The sequence below is a fragment of the Aythya fuligula genome, chromosome 5 (genome assembly GCF_009819795.1).
Source record: "Aythya fuligula isolate bAytFul2 chromosome 5, bAytFul2.pri, whole genome shotgun sequence".
Classification (NCBI taxonomy): domain Eukaryota; kingdom Metazoa; phylum Chordata; class Aves; order Anseriformes; family Anatidae; genus Aythya; species Aythya fuligula.
This window is the reverse complement of record NC_045563.1, coordinates 2,752,076-2,772,192: the sequence shown is the minus strand read 5'-3', so window position 1 is coordinate 2,772,192 and position 20,117 is coordinate 2,752,076. Positions and strand designations below refer to the sequence as shown.

The 20,117-nt window shown below is 56.8% G+C and overlaps 1 protein-coding gene across 1 annotated transcript; it reads left to right on the top strand.

The window, feature by feature from the left end:
- The first annotated feature begins 510 nt into the window (after window positions 1–510).
- On the top strand, window positions 511–5,767 carry VCPKMT (valosin containing protein lysine methyltransferase). The gene is made up of 7 exons (XM_032187843.1): window positions 511–548; window positions 1,529–1,825; window positions 1,991–2,101; window positions 2,272–2,344; window positions 3,271–3,390; window positions 4,640–4,744; window positions 5,354–5,767. Exons 1-7 carry the CDS (start codon window positions 511–513, stop codon window positions 5,387–5,389), a joined length of 780 nt encoding a protein of 259 aa, XP_032043734.1. The 3' UTR covers window positions 5,390–5,767.
- The last annotated feature ends 14,350 nt before the right edge of the window (window positions 5,768–20,117 follow it).

Below are 20,117 nucleotides of genomic sequence, written 5' to 3'. Positions count from 1 at the left end.
GAAGTGGTCAGAGGCAGGCAGGTTCCCAGCAGTGTGGTTCGCTGGAATGCCAAGATAGCAGTAAATTAACATCTCAGCTACTTCGTAATTAGAGGGGTGGATAAAAAGAGCAAAAAAAAAAAAAAATGCTAGAGGAAAAATGTGAAATTGCTGGGTTTGAAGTTGGCTGGTGTGGGAAAAGGCAGTTCCCTCAGAAAAGTGCAGATAAACAGATGGAATGTGAAATCGCTTAATAGCAAACGAAACATCTTGCTAGTTTCTTTCAGTGATCCTATTTTGAGTTACTGAGTTTTAGCAGTTCCTCCTGCTCTGGAGCCAGGATAATTTCTTCAGGCACTATGACTTGGCTACAGCAGATCCAGAACAAAGGAAAAAAAAAAAAAAAAAAAAAAGAAACCATCTTTAACCATCTTTTATTCTTTTTTTTTTTTTTTATTTCCAGATTTCAAATTTTTCCAGTTTTCTAAACTACACCACAGGTCTGAATGGCCCGTTCAGGATTCCTACTAAATGCAGGAACTCCTCCTGAGGGAAGGGAGTGAGCATCAGTAAGAAATGCTAAGAAAGAGAGTAATTAAAGTTTCCAAACATCGAAGGAAAATAACAACAAAAAGCCTTTGCATTTAACGATGTTGACTCACAGTCCACTCATATTCAGCTGCTTTTTTAAAACCTTGGAAGTTTAAATGTTGGATGAGGACCTCGAACACCTGGGACTTGCAGCAATGCTGTGGCATTAGGTGGGACTGCGTGCCCACAGCGCTTACAGGCTACAGCCTCTGGTTGCATGGAGCAACTTGTGGAATGGGTTTTGCTTATAAACAAGCTGGGAAGATGCTGGAAACTGATCATATGCTCGCCGTGTTTACACAAACACACATGGAAAGTGAACATCTCCAGGTGACATTGGGCACCTGCAGCTCTCCCAGACACCTGCACAGTGCTGGTTTCCAGACCTGTGGTTTTTTGGAAGAGCAGTTAGTGTAGGGTGAAGAGAATGGTGATAGAAACCCATTTTTCCTCCACAGCTGACTTTCCTCTGGCTGGCGTTCAACATCAGCCCAGCAGAACAGGAGGGCTGGGCAAGGAAGGTGGGATGAGGGCCAGGGATGGGGATGGGGGAACTTTCTCCACGGGGTATTCACGTGGAGGTTTTTCACCTCTTAACTAAACTCTGGCTTTTGTGGAGAGCATGTACAAGGTTTTAATGACCAGACAAGTGGGGACTGCTGTTTTCTTCCCTACAGCAACCATGCCTGTTAGCGTGATGGCTTTACATTTGCCCCTGTGCTGCCAGCAAACAGTAAACTCAGGTGAAAAGGGATTTTTTCTGTCAAGCAAGGGCAGCTCAGAATACACTTTCCTGTAGCAGCCAACGTACAGGTGAGTTTAAAAAACACCTTATAGAGCGCTTCTAACGAAACAGCTCCATGTGAGACCCCCGCTACTTCAGCGGAGAGCCCGACAGAGGCTGAGCAGGGGGATCACCGCTCCCTGAGGCGCCGTCCCCGGCCGCCATTTCCTTCAGCCCGCCGCGGCCGCCATGGCGGCGGGGCGGCGCCCCTGAGGCGGGGAGGGGCCGCGCCGCCTCAGAGCCCGCGGCCATGGCGGCGGCGGGCGGCTTCGTGAGGGAGCTGGAGCGGCGGGGCGGCCCGGCGCTGCGGCTGGAGCAGCGGGCGGCGGGCGGCGTGGGCTGTGTGGTGTGGGACGCGGCGCTGGTGCTCGCCAAGTTCCTGGAGACCGGCGCCTGTCCCCTCGCCCGCCGAGCCGTCCTCGAGCTGGGCGCCGGCACCGGCGCCGTGGGGATCATGGCGGCCACGCTGGGGTGGGTGAGCGGAGCCTTCCCCTCCTCCTCCTCCTTCGGCGCATGGAGATGTGCGAAAGCCGGGTTTAAATCCTCTCCCCCTCGTAAAAAAAGGAAAAAAAAGAAAAAAAAGGGGGTTGTGCATGTGGGGAGGTGCGGCCGTGAGGTGACCCGTGTGTGTTGTAGGGCGAACGTGACGGTCACCGACCTGGAGGAGCTGCAGGAGCTGTTGCTGGTTAATATAGAGAACAACAAACACCTCGTCACGGGGTCAGTCCGAGCCAAGGTACTGAAATGGTTTGTATGAGCCTTGAATGTTCCCGTTCTGCTTCCCGATGTTACCAAATGTGAAAACGCTGCTTCGGAATGGAAGCACAAATCGCTAACTCTGTGCGCGCTCATGTATATTAGCGCAGCGTGCTGTGTGAGGGAAGGCAGCGCTCACCTTTTTCTGCTTCTTTTTTTAGGGGTGAAGATGTCACGGAGTTTCAGCCGCCCCCTGATTACATACTCATGGCTGATTGCATTTACTACGAGGAGGTAAACGAGGCCTTCGCGAAACCCGCGTAGAAAGCTTGCCTGGGAGGAGTTGGGGTTTGGCATGAGAAGTGTTCAAATAAATCCTGTGCTTGTGTCTTGGTCCCTGTGTCTTAGAGGGCTGTGTAAAACGAGGCTGAAAAGGGTATTTTTAACAGATTTAGGGCCATCTGAGACTCAGCCAGAGACTTTTTTTTTTTAAATCTTTGTAGTTATTCCCTCTCCTTTTTCTTTAACCTTTCAAGTGAAGTGTGAATGAAAACGTTTCGACTGATAGCCGTGAGCTGTCTTGTGCATTGGCGAATGGCATCTAACTAATAGTGCCATCCCTGCACTGCTCGTGCCCCTGTCACTTCCCTTAGGAAGGGAGAACTCATGCTTCAGCCGAGTGGCTGTTGCAGCCTTCCCCCAGCTCTCGCCCTGTAGCGCTGTGGGTTGTGCACAGAGAGCTGACAGCAGTCGTCAGAAAAGGGAAATGACCCGAGGAACCCCGTGGCCCAGCACTGTTTCAGTTACCAGCCCCTTGCACTGGCTCCCTGGTCATGCTTCCATATGTAGGGTTTGGGATCCGAGCCATATTCCAAGAACCCTTAAGAACACACACTTCTGAAGTGTGTCAAGAAATAGTCATTCTTGCGTGCCTCAAGGAAGTGCCCACTTCAGCGCTGTGGGATGTTCTTGGCTTTGATGCTAGTTCAGTTTCCCTGGTCAGTCTGTGAAAGTCATCTTCTGTGCAATCTCACTTTCTCTTCTGCTTTCCAGCTTGGCCCCATGTTCTTTTTGTCCTAGATAATGTACTAAAAATAACTCCCTGAAAAGCAAAACTGGAAAGTTTTCTCTTGGGTGAAGACTTTCTCTAGTTAGAGGGTATCGTACCAGTAAAATGAACTTGAAATCTAAGTGGGAAATTCTTAACCTCTTTTGGGCAGTCGTTAGAACCGTTACTGAAGACGCTGAAAGACCTGACTGGCCCTGATACGTGTGTCTTGTGCTGTTACGAACAGAGGACTATGGGGAAGAATCCTGAAATAGAGAGAAGGTACTTTGAGGTAAGTGTTTTTCACGTGGGCTTTTTGACCGCGAGGAAAATAGGCAGCCAGACCTGCGTGGGTTTTTAAAATCCTCTCTGTCCTGTGATGCTGCCCAGATTCGCAAAAGGGACCCTACACATCCAGCAATATCTGTCTATATCAGGATAGGCAGGGTAATTTATATAGGAGCAAGAGAATTCACAATTAGTTGTTGTCTTCTTTCTGCAGCGATTGTCTTGATGTTAGCAGAAGTTATCGGGAGGATTAAAAAATAATCTGGCGAAAATCTCTTTTTTCTTTTAACGTGTTCAATTGAAAGCATAGGGGAAACATGGGTAGAGTTTTCCAGAGTAGCTCAGGAAAATCAGCTCCTTGCTAAGTGGTACAGCTGCTTTTGCAAACATTTCTGCCCCCCACCGAGAGAGCATTAATAGGTGAGGTGATTAAAAATAGATCAGCTGTATCTCCTGAGCAGGTCGAGACACAAAACACTGGTTACGGCTGTGGGGGTGACGGTCAGTGCAGGATTGGACTCTGTACCTGTGAAGCCGGCTGAAAAGCAGCCCTTGTACAGGAGAGCTGCTTTGTATGAAATAATAGCGCTACAAAAAAAAGGAAGGGCAAGAATTCCAAGGTGATTTGTACGTGTTAATAAAAGCGCCTCTTTGGTAATTAGCCTTGCCTCGAACTCTTGCAGGGACCTGACTGTGAGGAGGGTTGCTATAATTGAGATGGGTTCTGATGAGGTACTGCTCCCACAGTAAATACAATAGGTGTAGGTGTTCCTGGATGGGTTCTGCTTTCCTGTAATTTATTTCCTTCCTTAGCTTGTCAGGGTTCAGCCAAGTTAATCTTCCAAGTGCTGTTGCAGGGTTGATGTGTTTTTGTTTTCTTTTCTCTCCAGCTGTGAAGGTTGGCAGACAGAGGCAGGTGCTGTGGTTTGGCGTAGCACTTTGGGGATGGGAGGAAGCAAAACCTTCTGTCAAAAGCTTTAGGGTTTTTATTTTGTACGTCGCAAGATGTCTGTAGCTTTGAATTGGCATGGGGTTAGTTAAAATGAGGGCAAATGTGCTGCACTGGGGGAAAAATGGCTCGCCTGCTTGTAAAGGCCTTCAGTGGAATGGTCTGAGCAAGGAGGCTCCAGCCCCGTAAGGATTCCCACCTTCGTGGGGCGTAGTGTGGGACCTTTTAAATCGAGTTTGTCTTCAGGCGTGCTTAGTTCGAAAGGGCGGCGTCATTAGAGTTATTTTGTGTCCTCTCATAACAGCTGCTTCAGGCGGACTTTGAGCTGGAAAAAATTCCCCTGGATAAGCACGACGAGGAGTATCGCAGCGCAGACATCCACATCGTGAATATCCACAGGAAGCAAGCGGTAGGTTCATTTGGCCGGCGCGGTGCGCGTTGCCAGGAGTTAACAGAGCTGCTGTTTGCTTGGCACCGGTGGAGCGTGCCGCAGCTGAAGCTGTAAACTGGCTGTGAAATACCGTGAGGGACCCCGTGGAACTACAAACCAGAACTGCGCTGGTACAAAGGAGCTCTTTTGTTGCGGAGCTCTGCCAGGTGCCAACCTTTGACTTCAGCAGGGCCGCCTTCGAGCCGCGCGCTGATTTTCTCTTCTGTTTCCACGCTGTGTAGCGTGGTAGAACCTCAAAGCTGGAGTTTTGAAGCACCAAAGTAATAAAAAACCAACGTGCCCACTGCTGCTTTCAGTACTGTGCGCTCTGCTCTACCTCCCTCCTCCCAAAACCAGTCTGTAGAGGTGGTACTTAGCTCCCTGTCACTGTTAGAGCATTTTTTTGGTTAACACTGAGCAGACAGGCATGAAGAAAGTGCTCTGCGTAAGGTGCTGGCGTTACACGTGGGTCCAGTACTTAAACAGAAATGGTCCAGTTAAAAGTCTGTACTTTTGGGGTTTTTTTCAGATGTCTTCCTAGATTTTTCTGTTGTGAGATCTTTGACCACGTTATCTGTCCTCTGGCAGCTGGCTGGAGCTCTGGAGACGACGGAGAGAGCATGAAACGGCACCGCAACGGGACTGCCTGCAGCGTGGCTGGTGACTCACCCGCGGAACGCTGCTGGACTTGGCACGAGGCGCGGGGAGGAGCGGGCTCCTTCCCCCAGATGCCCTGATAGCACTGTTCTGAGCGCACACCGATCTCCTGCTGCCTGCAGGAGAAGAGGAAGGCCAAAACGGAACCAGAGCTTAATCCAGAGCAGTGCTGGTTGCGTGGTCGGGTTACCGCCCGGCCGAGCACTCCCAAAGCACACCCAAGGGCGCTGCGCGGAAGTCTCCGTGCCATAAAGCAGCACCTCCCACCCCCTCCGAGGAGAAACCCCCGTGAGGGGGCTCAAACAGGCCCAGAGAGCCGCTCAATAAAACTTTTCATTTTATTTATTTGGCGTTTGGTGGTTTCTGTGTCTGTTCCTGCACTGCAGAGGTCCTGGGAATCGTGCTGCAGGAGCAGGGCATCGTGGCGGTGGGTACGGCACCAAGAGGATGCGCAGATGGGCCTGAACCTGGGCAAAATTGTTCTTTCTTTTAACCCCATCTGAATTCTCTTATTAAAAGGGTGCACAGCGTTAAGTTGTGCCACCTTTAAACTATTCTGGTGAGCAGGCTCCTTGCTGCAGGTGGTGTTCCTTACCCAGCTGCCCCTTGCTGCTGCGCACTTGGAAATTAAATTTCAGGGGAAAACCGCTTCAAAATTTAATTTTAGGGGAAATTGTGCTGCTTCTCCATACAGGGAGGCATCCCAGGCTGGCCGTGCCATCCCCCAGCACGCTGTGAAATCAGGTCTGCTGCAGCAGCGATGCTGCCCGGCGCGGCTTATAACAGCCTGTTCCCTCAGCCCCTTGCTGCACGCTACGTGCAGCACACGCAGTTCCTCCTCCAGAACCGGCAGCGGAGGCGCTGAGTCAGCAGCTCGTGCGCAGGGAGCCCTGTTGGGAGGCACCTGGGTGCTGTCTGCAGCCCTCCTCCTGCCCCTGGCCCTGCTTTATATCCGCCGAGAGCGCTCCCAGGGAGCCCCGCACCGCGCTGCCCCGGCTTGCAGAGCCCGGCGCGGGCGATGAGCGAGCGAGCGCGCGGCGAAGCGAGGCTGTAATTTGTCCTAACCGCACGCGTTATTTGTTAACTCTCTCTGCAAAAAGCTTCTTAATTAAAAGGTGGCCTGCAGGAAGAGATTTACTGGCGTTGTTCGTGCCAGCCTGATGGGGCTGGTGGAAAACCTCACCCGAAAAGAAGCCGGGGGTACCAGCGGGGCCGTGGGAGGTGCTCCCCGCTGGGGGTGCAGGGGTGCAGCAGCATCTCCCAGGGGGCCGGTGCTGGCGGAGCAGCTGGGTTTTATCTGCGGGGTTGTGTTCTCAGCACTTCCTTTCATCTCTTTCTGAAGAAAAAAGGAAGTCGTGCTTCTCTCCTCCTCGCCTGCGCCTCCGGGCCCTCAGCTTGGGGTGTGCAAAACTCGACAGTGCCCGAGCTGGGGCTGGTGTGGGGTGAGGGGGACCCCGGGGGGCACACGGGTTCCCCTCACACCCCCTACAACCCCCTTGTCTTGGTCGTACCCGCTGTGAGGGGATGTGAAACCCAAAAACTCTGCCCCTGCTGCTGCCGCCCCGGCTCTGTGTGGAGGAAATGGCTGCCGAGCAGGGGGAGGCCGAGAGCGCGGTGGTCGCCTCTGCGCCTCTTGTTCTGCACGGCCCTGAGGTGAAACGGCTGCTTTTGGGGAATAAAAGGGGGATTTTGGAAAGGGGGGTCAGCATCCTCCTCCTGGCTGCCTCCCAGTAAGGAAGGGGGCCTGCAGGGGAGCTGGGGAGGGAGCAACACGGCCATGGGAAGGCCGCATGGCCGTGCCCCTGCCCCATTCTCTCTGTGTTGTGGCACCAAAATTGGGTTTCCACCCTAGCAGAAGAGCAGCAGACGCTGCACGCTGTGCTTCCTGTGCTGCACGGGGCCACCGAGCCGTTTGCAGGAGCTATTTAAGTCGCTCACTCGGAGATCAAAAAGTCACATCCGTGGGTCCTGTTCCCACCCGCGCTCGCTTTCTGTGCCCCAGGAGCCCCCAGCCCTGACCCGAGCCCCGCGGCCAGCTCCTGCCCTGATCCTACAGGAGGCCCCTGTTGGCCTCCAGGCCTCGTCCTCCTCCCCTCCATCGTCCCATCGAAGGGGCAGGACGGAGCTGGTGGGCACAAAAAGCGGCAGCTGCAATCCTGGAAGATGTATCCGAGGCCTCTGGGGACATTTCTGGAGGCTGCCCCTTCGGGGTGAGGGCTGAGCCCACCCCAGGGCTCGCTGTGGGATGTTTCGCCCCTGTCCTGAGGCTGCGTGGCCTCCTGCAGGACACCAAATCGCTCCTGTCATTAGCGTGTTGATTATTTCTGCCCTCTGGAGCTGCCACGTGGGATGCGGGGGCACCTGAGGGCTCCTCGGAGGCGGTGTCGATGCAGGGTTCCTGCTTCGGCTTGATTATTTTTCATTATTTTTTATTCCTCTTTCACTTTTGGGCCTGGTTTGTACGCTTTTTTTTTTTTTTTTTTTTTTTTTTTAAAGGCTATATAAGGGAGGAAGCCACCATGGGAGGAAGGGAGGTGGGGACACGGGGAAGCAGCCGGGCTGGAGGTGGCTCTCTCTGCGTGGGGTCCCAGCCCTGGTGCTGTGCCTGGTCCTGGTGGGCTGGGGCACGCAGCACACCTGCTCCCACCCCTGCCCCTCTCTTCTCCCCGTACCCAGCCACAGGGGAGGTTTTGCTCATGGTGCTGGAAGGACTGGAGCCTCAGGGCCCCATCCTGCTGTGTCCCCAAGCCGCTGCTGGCGGCGTCCCCGTCCCTGCTGAGCCCACACTTCCCATTGTGCCCTGAGCCCTGACTCATCGCTCTCGCTGCCGGCTGGGCCGAGCTCATCTGCTGCAAACCCTGAGCACAAACCCTGGTGCGGGGCCAGCCGGGGCTCCCCAGCTCGTGGGCACTTTCTGTTCCCCTCCTGTGGCTCCAGGGATCGGCCGCCTCGCCCTTCGCTCCCGTCAGCTCCCGCTGCGCTTCAGCTGAGCCCTGGCCTGTGGCTGGACGGTGCCTCATGTGCCAGGGGATGCTCTCCTGAAAAATAGCCCAGCACGCCGCCTGTGGCTTGGCCTCTGCTCCCCAAATCAGGCTGAGGAGCAGGGTACGAGCTCGGCTGGGAGAAGCAGCGTGTCCCCAAACACTTGGGGCACCCCTTGTCCCTTCGCGGCGCCCCAAACCCCTCCCCGCGGTGCCATCCCCGGCGGGGAGCTGGGCTTGGCTGTCCCCAGCTGCCGCTTCCCCTCGCGGTGTGCGGGTGCTAAATCCGGCACGGCCGTTTTGGGGAAGTGCCTTGCTTCTGGGGGGGGGGGGGGAGCATCTTCTCCTGGAGGGCGCAGCAGTTTTGGGGAGGGCACCTCACTTTCTTGGGGACGCATCATTTTTTGGGGAGAGCGCATCGCTTTCCTCTTGCAGATTGCATCATTTTGGGGGGCAGCACGCCGTGTTCGGGGGATTTTGGGGTTTCAGGATTTGCTTTTCTCCCTCTGCTCGCAGCCCTTGCCATCGTGTACAGGCCCAGGGTCCCTCCGAGGGCTGCAGCACCCTTGGGGGCGCGGGGCCCCGCTGCGCTGAGTCACCCCGGCAGCGCGGGTGCTTCCTGCCACAGGAGCCTCTTCGGGCGCCTTCCGGCTGCAGGCAAGAAAAACCACGGTGGCAGCAGCTTCCCAACGGGTTTTGGGTTTTCCCTCCTTGATTTTGCCAGGAGTTTTGGGGTCGGTGCACGCTGCCGGCACCCGCAGCCTTCCATAAGCCCCCCAGGGCGGTTTCGCACCTCCCGCCCCGTTCCCTTGGCTGATTGAGTTCAGGCACCGAATTTCCCTTGGGGTTGGAGGCAAGGAGTTAAGCAGCTCGGCGCTCCTGTGGATTTGGGCCAGATATTTAAAGATCTCGGCGAGGCGAGGGGAGGTGTGATGTTCCCAAACACCTCGGGGCTCCTGCTCCAAGCGCCGTCCCCGCTCCCAGCCGCGGGCAGCAGGGGGGAGGCAGAGAGCGAGCGCCTTGCTCGCAGCTTCGGCGGTGTCAGTGGGATCAGTTGGGATTGGGGGAGCCCTGGAAAAATGCTGGCTGTGCAAAATGCCCCGGCAGGGAAAAACTCAAAAACTGAAAGGTGTGGGAAGCGGCGTGGGCAGGGGATGGGGACGGATAGGAGCCGTGCGGGCAGGGTCACACGAGAGCAGCCACGGGGTGAAGGGGACAGGCTGCAGCAGGGTGACACGGGGCAATTTGTCAGACCCGTCCTTAACAGCGTCCCTGGAGAGGGGTTTAAATAGCGACGAGGTGCCTGGCAGGGAAGCCCCGATTAACCGGGGTCTGTGGGGCACGGGGAGCTTTTGGAGACGTCTTGCAGTGGGTCCGGGCAGCCGTAGGCTCCCTGGGGGAAGGAGAAGGGACACCCACAGACAACTCCCACAAATTCCCCCTTCCAGCCGCTGCTCCCTGCACCCTGGGCTCATTGCCAGCCCCGTGCCGCCCGCACCCTGCCTCGCCCCTTGGTCCACTTGGCGAGGTCGGAGGCTAAACTTCAGCTCCTGACCCCATCAGGTGGCCCCGAGCCCGGACCGACCTTCGCCCCCTGCGCTCCCACCTCCTCTTCTCCTTTTTCTGCTCCGTTTAACCCCCAGTTTTGCTCAGCCCATCCCACCCTTCCTGCGTCCCCCCCCTTTCTCCATACACCCCCATCCTTTCCACCCCACAGACTTCCTCCACCCCACAAATCTCTGATTTTCTACCCTGAACTCGTGGCTCCCCCTCGCCCGTCTGCAGGCACCAGCACCGCCGCAGCTCCCTCGGCTTCACCCCGCTCCCAGCGGGGTCTGTCGAGGCCGTGTCATCACCGCGGTGCCTTCATCCAGAGCTGCTGCTGCTTAACAGGATTTTTATTTATTTTTTTGGAGAATCGGGTCATGGGAAAAGCCGGCAGCAGCCTCGGGAGCAGAGCAAAGAGGATGCTCTGCCTGCCTCCGCTGCCGGTGGTCTGCAGCCCTGTGGGGACGGGGTCTTGAGGCCTTAAATCAGAGCGAGGAGGATTTGATGGGCACTATTTTAGAAGTGCCAGGGCCTCCGGGCCTCGTGCGGTGCTCTACCAAAAAACGGAGAGGAGTGGGGACCATCTGATACAGCATCACCCCAACGGGGCCACGGCCAAGGCTCCCACATCCCCTCCCTGCATCAGAGGTCGGCACCAAGCGGCAGGGATCGCTCCTCTGCGGGGTCCTTGTGGGGTCCCACCTGCCCCGGGCTTTCACCCTGGGTCTCTGCACCCCTGGGGTTCCCCAGGCAGCCACCGGGACATCGCTGCCCCTCCGCTGGGTTCCCCACCTGGCAGCCCCGGGATCAGTGCGTGGGTAATTAATTGGCTTTGGCTGCAGATTAGGGTGCTGGGGAGGAATTATTGGTGGGGGCGGGCGGGAGCTGCCCGTGGGGCTCTCTATCTTGTTGCTGGGAGCTAATTTCAGTTTTTCAGACCCCAAAAATTAAAAATTAATAATTATCCGCGCTGATTTGGCTCAGCACGGTGGCGACGGGGGGGATCCTAGGGGATCCCGTGGTGGCAAAGGGGCTTCTGGCAGGCAAAGCAGCAGCGTCTGTGCAAAACCCCAAAGGGGCCGGGGGCCCGGGGGGGACGGGAGCTGCTTGGGACGGGCGGGCAAGTTGGAGCAGCCCGGGAACAGGTAATTCCTGCCGCACCCGGCCGCGGGGATTACGGGCGTAGCCGCCGGGGCGTGCAGGATGGGTGCAGCCCCGATTCAGCTGCAGAGAAAGGAGGACGAGGCACCCAGAGGGGAGCGGGGTGTCCTTTGGGGTGCTTTGCCCCATGGGCATGCGGGGTTTGTGCCCCCCATCCCCAAAACGCCTCGGGAATAATCAGCCCTCAAGCGCAAAATCCCCGCGGGGTTTTGCTCCCAGCGGGTCCCCAACAACCTGCGCCACCTCTGCTTGTTCCCGGTGCCACCAAATCCCCTTTTTGGGGCCAGTTTGCAGCAGGGGAAGGGCTGTGGCACGGCGATGCCCGCCGGGAAACCTCGCTGGGAGCAGGCTCCCCGCCTCGCGAGGCTGATTCACCCGCGGCACCCCCGGGTTTCGGTGCCTGGGAACGCCGTGCCAGCCCCGCGGCCCCGCTGCCGAGGTGGGCAGCACGCATCCCGCTCCACTTAATGGGTTCCCTTTCTGCTAATTGGGAGGGGAAGCCAGGAATGGCCTTAATTGGTGGGCGAGGCGGCCGTGCAAAAGGGGCCGGCTGCTTTAGCAGCTCCCCAGCTCTCACCCTCGCCGTGGCGCCCCCGGGGCCGTGCCGCGGTGGCTCTCCCAGCCCCACAGCTCCCAGGGCCTGGGCCGTGGTTGGGAGCAGGAGCTGCTGGATTCGTCTCGTTTTTAGCCAAATTGCTCAGCGGGTTTCCTTGTGGGAAGGGGTTGAGCCGAGCACCGGTGCGGGGACAGCTCCATCCTGCACCACGAGGGAGAAACCTGGGGAAAAAATCAGCCCGGGGTGGTGCCGTGCCCCCCGCAGCCGGGAGGAGATGAGAACCCCGCTTTCGGGCCCTAAGCATCAAAAATATTAATTAAAGAATCAAAGAATCCCTTTTATGCAGCAAACATGCCCAACATGAATGCAGTTTCAGGCAGCACAGCACGTGCCGGTGCTTTTAGGACAATTTCTTGCTCCCAGTCTCCTGTGGGGGCATCCATGGGGAGTTTCAGCTCTTAATTTGGGGGAAAAACCGAAATTTCCCAGGGAATTTTGACACCGAGCTGGGACCGGGGCTCAGCAGCATGGCTGAGGCTGCTGCCAGCCTGGGAGCCACGATTTTTTTGGGGGTGAAAACCCCCAGAAGCCATCAGCGGTACCTGGGGGCAGGAGGGGGCTGCGCAGCCCCCGCACCCCGTGGCTGACCCCAGACTTTTTCCCCTTTTTCCATCTTCCCAGCTCAAAACCTCCCGGGAGGCCCGGCCGGGCCATCTGGTCACACGGGGTGGGGGGGAAAAAAAAAAAAAAAAAAAAAAACAAGCCGTGTGACTATGAAAATCATATTGAAAGGAGCTGAGCCTTAATTAGGTCACATCCTTCACCAGCAACCCGTGAGCTGCCTGTGCAAAGCGCCGGCCTCGGGCAGGCCGGGGCTGCCTGAAACCCCCCCCCCCCTCACGATGGCTGCACCTCAGGAGCCACTTTTTTCACAGAATCACAGAATTACTTTTTTTTGGCTAAAAACATCCCCAAAAACCCACCCCGGTGGTGCCGGGGCCGTGGCCGAGCCGCTCAGCGCAGGCCTCGGCCTAGCTCGCTTTCGTTTTGCCCTGAGGGAGAGGAAAACTCCCGATGTACGGCCCCGAGCTTCTGGCTGGAAAATGTGACGGGGCTTGATGAGAAAAGCACGGCCGAGCGATTTCCCTTCCAGGAGAGGCAGCTGAGGGAAAAAATCAGCCACATTTGGGTGTCCCCGAGGCCAGCCCCGCGTGCGGGTGTGCCCTGGATGCGACGAGGGGCATGGGTTGGGTGCTGCTGCCCCCGTCCTGCCCCTGCCACGCTGTCCCCGGGGGGATAAAAGCCAAAATGCCCAAGGATGTGTAGCCTGCAGTGATCCCCAGGACCATGCATCCATCGCTGTCCCCTCCGGAGCTTTCCCAAGGAGGAAAAGTGGCTGTGGGGTGCGGGCCATGGGTCAATATTGGCTTTCTGGTTAACGAGTAACGGGGCCGAGCGAGCACGGCCGCGGGTGTAAAGGCTCTGCTTTGGCAGAGCCGAGATTTGAACCCAGCCGGCACCGTGCCAGGGCTGGCACGAGAGGCATGGGGCAAAGGGGAGGGATTTTTCTGGGGGAAACACCTATTTTTGTGCATTGTGCTGTCCTGGAGGCTGTACCCACAGCACGTTTTGGGCTCCGGCGGCTGGCGGCAGTAACTGGACGTGCAGGACACGAGGGATGGGGGTCACCCAGCCAGATTTATCTCGGGTTTAGCTCCACATTTAAAGGCTTTGAGCCTTTAAATGGCAGCGATGCCAGCCCTGGATTTCCTCGCATGCTCCATGGCTGGCATTAATTGCTGTGTTAATGACCACCATCACCCTCCCTCGGTCTCGTGCAGGGCTCTCCGAACGCCACGCTCGCCGGCGACACTGGCTCGGGTTTGGGTTTTTTTTTCAGCCCTGCTTATTTATTAGCCGGCGTTGCCTTCCCAGCCGCCCGGATTGAACGTTTCTGTTCCAGTTGGCAAAGGTTTTATGGAGCGTGGCGAGCAGGAAGCGCCGCCACGCACCGGCAGCAGGGGCAGGGGCTGAGGTCGGGCGCTCGGCTCCTCTTCGGGACGGCGAAAACTCCTCGCCCACGAGCGAGCACGGCCGCTGCCACGTCCCAAAAAAAAAAAAAAAAACAAAAGGAGACGATGAAGCAGCAGCTTGGGCATCGCCTTTTCCTCTGCACGGCTCCGAAAGCCTCAGTGCTGGCATTTAACTGACTCCAGACACACGCTGTACGTGCACACGCATTCTTTGGCCATGCGCTCAGACCGGAAAAGATTGAATTCAGCCCAGGAGCCCGAGCAGGGGAAAGAGTCCACGGAGAAGCTCTGCGTTAATCAGCCTCCAGAAAAGCTGCAGTCGACTTTTTTTTTTATTATTTTTTTATTTTTTTGGAGAAGTGGTGCTAAAAGAGGAACCGCCGAGGGACGCGTGGTTGGAAAGGCCTAGCTGGAGAAGGGGGTGGGGGGGGGGAGCAAGAGGGTTTTGTGCACACCAGCCCCGGGGCGTTGGGCTCCAAGCGTCCCTGTGCCAAAATGCAGGACCTGTGGCTGCTCAGGACCCGGGTGTTTGGCACTGGGGGCACTGGGATGGGATGGGTGTGCTCAGCCCCTCCATCGTGCTGGGTTCCTGCGCTGAAACAGCTTCACCCCCAAAAGGTGCCGCAGCGGGGTGGTCGGGTGCTCGGTGCTGCAGCAGCACCCGTTTTCATCTCTGTTCCCAAAAAGGGGGAACGGGTTTGGGGAACAGCCCTGCCATGCCCTGAGAGCTGGGAGAGGATGGGAACCCGACAGCCCCTCTGAGCACAGGGAGGGAAGGGAGCAGCCCCCGGGCACCGCTCGGCCTCCCTCTGGGGAGCCTCCCTCACCCGCTGGGCTCCGCTCCCTGCCCGCCCAGCACCACCCCAAGCCCTGAGCTTTGGTCCTTTCCTCCTTTCCTCCCACACCTGCAGGCAAAAGAAAAGCAAAGCCGGGTGGTGGGGCCGGCGGGGCAGCCTCCCCTCGCCCAGATCCTCGACCTGGCAAGGGCGCAGGCAGCAGCGGGGCGTTGAGCCATCGCTGCCTCCCAGGAGGGCGCAGCAGGATGTGCCTCATTACTCACCTCGCCCTCCCTATCTGTCATCTGCGAGTGCCCCAGCCTGAACTGCAGGTTTGGGAGCCGCCTGGCGCGTACCCACACAGCCCTCCCGAAGCTCGGGTGCCGCAGTTTTGGCAAGAAAGGGCTGCAGGGGAGCCGGGAGATGTTAAATGTTTCCACGGATGCAACGCCGGCACCGGCATCTTCTTTTTAGCCGCAGTCCCTGGGGGTGCCCGCTTGCCCTGAGCCCCTTTTGCAGATGCAGGGAACCAGCAGCACCATCCTCCGGGCCCCTTCGTTAAGCAGCACCCAGCTCATTAGCAAGCCAAACGAGGAATAAGCTGCGGGAGCTGTCAGTTCAGGAAGAAAAAAAGAAATCAAAATGCTGGGAAGCTCCGGGTTGTCGGAGGGCCGGGAAGAAGCACGGGGCTGCCAGGAGCTGGCACCGCCGGGTGGAACCAGTTAATCCATGGGGCCGGTGCCAGCGCCCCAGGAGGAACCAGTTTGGCTCCTGGGAGCCCTTCCCGAGTGTGGGACGAGGGGACAGGGAGTGGGGCATCCCCACGACACACCGGGAAGCAGGAGGACAAGGAGGCACGGCATGGGAGCAGCAGCTTTCGGGCCGTGCCCTGGAGATTTGGGGTGGGGAGAGCCACGCACACACAAGCTGGGAAAGCTTCAGGGAGGCTGTCATCAAGGAAAGCAGGGATAAGGGCCACGGCGGAGAGGAAAGCTGGGCAGTTTTGCTTCTCTAAGGGAGCAGCTTCACCTTTGGTGAAGGGAAAGAAGCCCCTCGGGATGCTGAGGGGTGAGGGCTGCAGGGCCCGGGGCTGGAGGAGCCGCGCGGGGCGCGCTCGATGGCTGTGGCTCGGTGCTGCTCCCACTGCCAGCAGCTTTTCTTCTGCTCTCGGCCACTCTCGCAGCCAGCAGGTGCTGGGGAAGGCTTTCCCAAAGCTCTGCACCGGGCAGCAAGGAGAAACCCAGCACGGCGGCGGTGTTTCCCCGGCCACTGCCCCTCGCCCCCCCCTCCAGACCTTTTATTTTTGGTGCCGCAGCCAGGAGGGCTCTGCAGGGCGAAAACAGAGCTAAGGACACAAAGCACGGGCTGCGGGGTGACCCGAAAAATGCAGTAATCTGAAAACTTAACGAACCAGGCCTGCTTCGGGGGGGGGGAGGCAGAGCCAAGCCGTGGCTTTGTTTGCGGGTTGGAGTTCGAGCTCCCCGGCATGAGCACGCGGTGCTGGCCGGGCGCTGGGTTCGGTCCCAGTTCGGGCAGCGGATTGAAAGCCGCAAGTACGTGATAGGAAAAGCTTCCAGGAGAGCTGGGCCGGCTCCAAACTAATCCAGCCCCCGTGGGGAAAGGGCGTTCTGGCAGATGTTAAGCTAATGGGATAACTGCGAGCGCAGCCCAGCCCGCTGCGAGGCGGCAGCTGAAAGTTGCCAGCCACCGGGGGAGCGCCCGCTCGCCAGCATCCCCCTGCCTGCAGCAGGAAAAGGGGAACACGTGGAAAGCTCCTTGGGGTAAAAATGGCAGATCTCAGCAGCACGAGGAGGGAGCAGGCCTATAAATGGGGCTGGCAGAGCCACAGCTCAGCTCTTGCTCTGCAGCCGGCACTCGGCGAGGGGCAGCGGGGGCACAAATGGCCTCTGGCTGAGCCTGGACCCGCTGGTGGCACCCCCAGGGGCGAGGATCCCCCATCCAAACTAAGGAAAAAAAAAAAAGAAAAAGTGTTTAAAACCTCACCAATTTCCTTCTCTTCCACAAGAGACACCCATCAAACCCTACTTAATTTCTGTTTTATTTCCCGAGTGCCATCCCACCAGCTGTAGCGCACCGGGCAGCCGGGGAAGGGGAAACCTCCCTGGCGAGGAGGAGCAGAGGGCTGAGACTCGAACCCTGGCCGGGCTGTGCAGCTGCAGCACCCGGCAGCTGACTCACACTTTGCTTTTCTTTCAGCCTTTTTTTTTTCTTTCTTTTTGCAGGAGGGCAGAGGTACCTGTTCTTGGGCAAGCGCGGCGGCTTCCCGGGCAGCGCGGGGCACGTCCCGCCTGCACCCAGCCGCGGGCGGAGAGAGCAAACCCTCCCCGCCAGCGCCACGGGGCTCTGACTCAGCCATTTCCCCTTCAAAACCGAAGGCAGGGCGAAAATGACGCCGCTCTTCGTGGTGCTCCAGCTTCTGAAAGCGAGCCCCGAGCCCCGGCAGCGGGCACGGCTCCGAAAGTTTTTGGTGCTGAAGCCGGTGTGGTTCGAGGTTGAGCTGGACGGGCACTGGGAGCAGACCCAGGACAGAAGCACAAACCCTCACTGAGCCCAAACCCCAAAGCCCTGAGTGCTTTAATACAAACTGACGTGGGGCAGGCTCCCCTCCCTGCATCCTGCCCGTTCCCAAAACCAAGGACACCGCACCCAGCTCCACTCGCCCGCCTTTTGGCCCATTTTGGGGACACAGCTCGCTCTTAAAAGCTGAATGTCGCTCCTGGGGGGGGATCGTTACACGCCCAGGTTGTGTTAGAAGAGTTAATTTCCAACCAGGGAGGGCAGGTGCATTTTTTCCACCCCTTGCCCACGAGCCCCGTGGCCGGAGCCCCACAGTGAGTCACGGCGAGGCGCTGACACGGGGAGAAATGAGGAGGTGCTGCGGCGAGAGGGGCGGCTTCACGGCCCCGAAGAGGCTGAATGAAACCGGAGTGGGTTCATTTACACAGCCACACCCTGAGCTGGCGTGCAGGCAGCCGGGGCCCAGCCCCAGCAGGAAGGCTCGGTTGAGGCTCGCAGCCGCCGGGTACCCCCGCGCAGCCCAACCTGGTGATTTCCTGCTGCTTCCCAAAGGTTTTGCAACCCCAATACAGCGCCAGCATCCCCACACTGTGCAGCGGGGTGCTGGAAGCCCACCGTGTGCACCCCATCCCGCTGCCCCGATCCCCACGCCGTCCCTGCTGCACCTTCCCGAGGCCTTGTGGGGCTCGCTCCCATTTTTTGCTCCCTTTCCACTCCCCCAATCCATCCATCCATCCATTTCCGCGTTCCCCACGCTGCCCTAAAAACCCTCCGGGTGGTTTTTATGCCGTGCCCTCCCGCAGGGCTGCACCGCCCCAGAACAGACCCGACAGCGAAGTTGGCCAGCAAGATTTCTGGCTTCCAGCGGGGGTACTAAAGCATCTTCCTCGCCATTTATGAGTCGCTAATCGGAGCCCCAGAGGATCTGCAGCCGGGCTGTGAAGCACAGAACAGAGGCCCCTTTATGCCGGCACAAGGCACCGCTCCGGTACCATATTGCCCCTTTCTGTTTCTCTCAAAATTCAACGTAAGCAAGATACCAGGAGAGCTCCGCTGTATAATTGCTTTATTTTCTGCTTATTAGTTCTTTACCAACACTACAGCCATATTGAGAACACAAAATTCCTGTTTACTTGTCAGGGAGATCACAGTCTACAAACTCATTCACTGATCAGACACGATTAACGCCATTCAAAACTTACTCCATAAATTCACATGAACACAGATTGATGCGCTTGAACTTCAGATCAGTTCTCAAATCACCGGCTTGCTGACAGATTTGCCCCTTCCTCCCGCAGGCTGCGTTCGCTGCCTGCTCGCCACCAGTTCATGGTGAGGTTCAGCTCTAAGCTAGAAAGGAGATTTTGAAAGTGAAACCGCTGCGTTGTGTTCGGTAGCAATGGCCATTTAGTTTTGAAGTCTCCGCCACGCTTCAGTAACTTTTTCTCCCCCTCCCCCCCCCCCCCCAAAAAAAAAAGACATTAAAAAAAAAAAAAATAAATCAGAAGCATAATCAGTTTCCTTCTCACCTACAAAAAACAGAATATCTAAAGTAACAAAGCTGCTAAGGAAATACAAAATCGTGACTGCAACTCAATGGAAGGCTAGCGAAGAAGTCTGCCCCGGCGCTGGAAGAGAACACACAGTAAATCAACTCAGACGGAAAGTGAAGTCATTGAAATTTTCATTTTGACTGAGAAGAGGCTTAAGAAAGTTCAAGAACCATGAATAGAGCTTCAAGTTTTCCAGTTTAGGCATTTACTTTGTGCTTGGCTATTTTATTTCTGCTCCAGAAGAAAACAGTAACCACATTCGTGTATTTTTAGGCTTTATACCACCACACCGTTAAGTTACATCGACAGAAGGAAAAAAAAAAAATAAACCCTTGCGCTTGTAAAGAGCCAGAAAATAGAGCAGTGATATCCCAACGGCAAGAAGACTCGAGCAGAAGGCAAGTCTCACCTCCTCTGCTTCAGAGCTGAGAGCTAGGAGTTATTTTACGCCCCGCTTACTTCTGCGGGCTCCCCTCGGCCCATCAGTGCTCTATCTTCCAGCACCACGAACCCATCCCGGCCCATTTGCAACCCCAAAAAGATCCACCGCCTGGAACCCAAATAACTTTGAAGCGGTCCCAAGCGCTCAGTTTCAGAGGTGAACTCATATTATTATTTTTTTTTAATCTTCCCCTTCATCTTTGGTAAGAGCTCCATATACAATACGCTTTGCATGCAGAGTCAACACTGCGGAAATGTAGTGTAATGCCCCCAATCTCATGTAAAACTCAGATCCTTGGAAAAAAAGAAAGAAAAAAAAAAAAAAAAAAAAAAAAAAAAAGCCATTTTCTTCTGGTTTTGTAGCATACATTCCTAGAATTCCCCAATCGAGTTTAACTCCTTGAGGAAAACTGAAGATAATCCTTAAGGCTGAATGAGAACCAGCTGCTTTGACTGTTTTTTTGCACCCAGCGTTAATACTCGGTGGAGATTTTAGGCTAATACTGGTTCTGGGTGGGGTTTTTTTCGCCAGCCACACCTGCACACTGTGACAGGGCCAGCGAGCCGCTCGCCCTTTAAGAACTACTTGTGGAAGTTTACATTCATAGTCGTATTCTCCCTCTCTCCTCCCCGCTCTCATTAGCAGTTCCTCAATGGGCCTCAGCCACCCAACGGAGTTCCCTTCCTGCAGGACTTCAGCAACAACTCGCCGTGGGGACAGCTGGCGAAGGCTGCCCCTGTCTGCACCAGCCCAGCCTCGTCTGGGGGAGCCACCCCGGCGAGCCATTTCCTCAAAATGGCAAGGCGACGGCAGAACTTCGGAGCTCAGGGGAAGCTCGGCGCTGCGCCGGCCCCTTGGGCAGCCTAAAAGCGGGCAATCGGGGCGCTCCTCACCCCACCACACATGGGAAACCCTCTCCAGACTGAGGCGCCGTAAAACAAAACTTGTCTTTTCCCCAAGGCAGGCAGGTCGGCGCCAGATTTTTGCCTGAACGCCTGCGATTTAAAGTCAAACTCGGTGCAGTGCCTGCGCGTTCTTGCTGCCTTTTTCTGGAAGAAACCTGTCTTGCACTGAACCGGAGACTGGCCCGGGCAGTAAAAACCACGG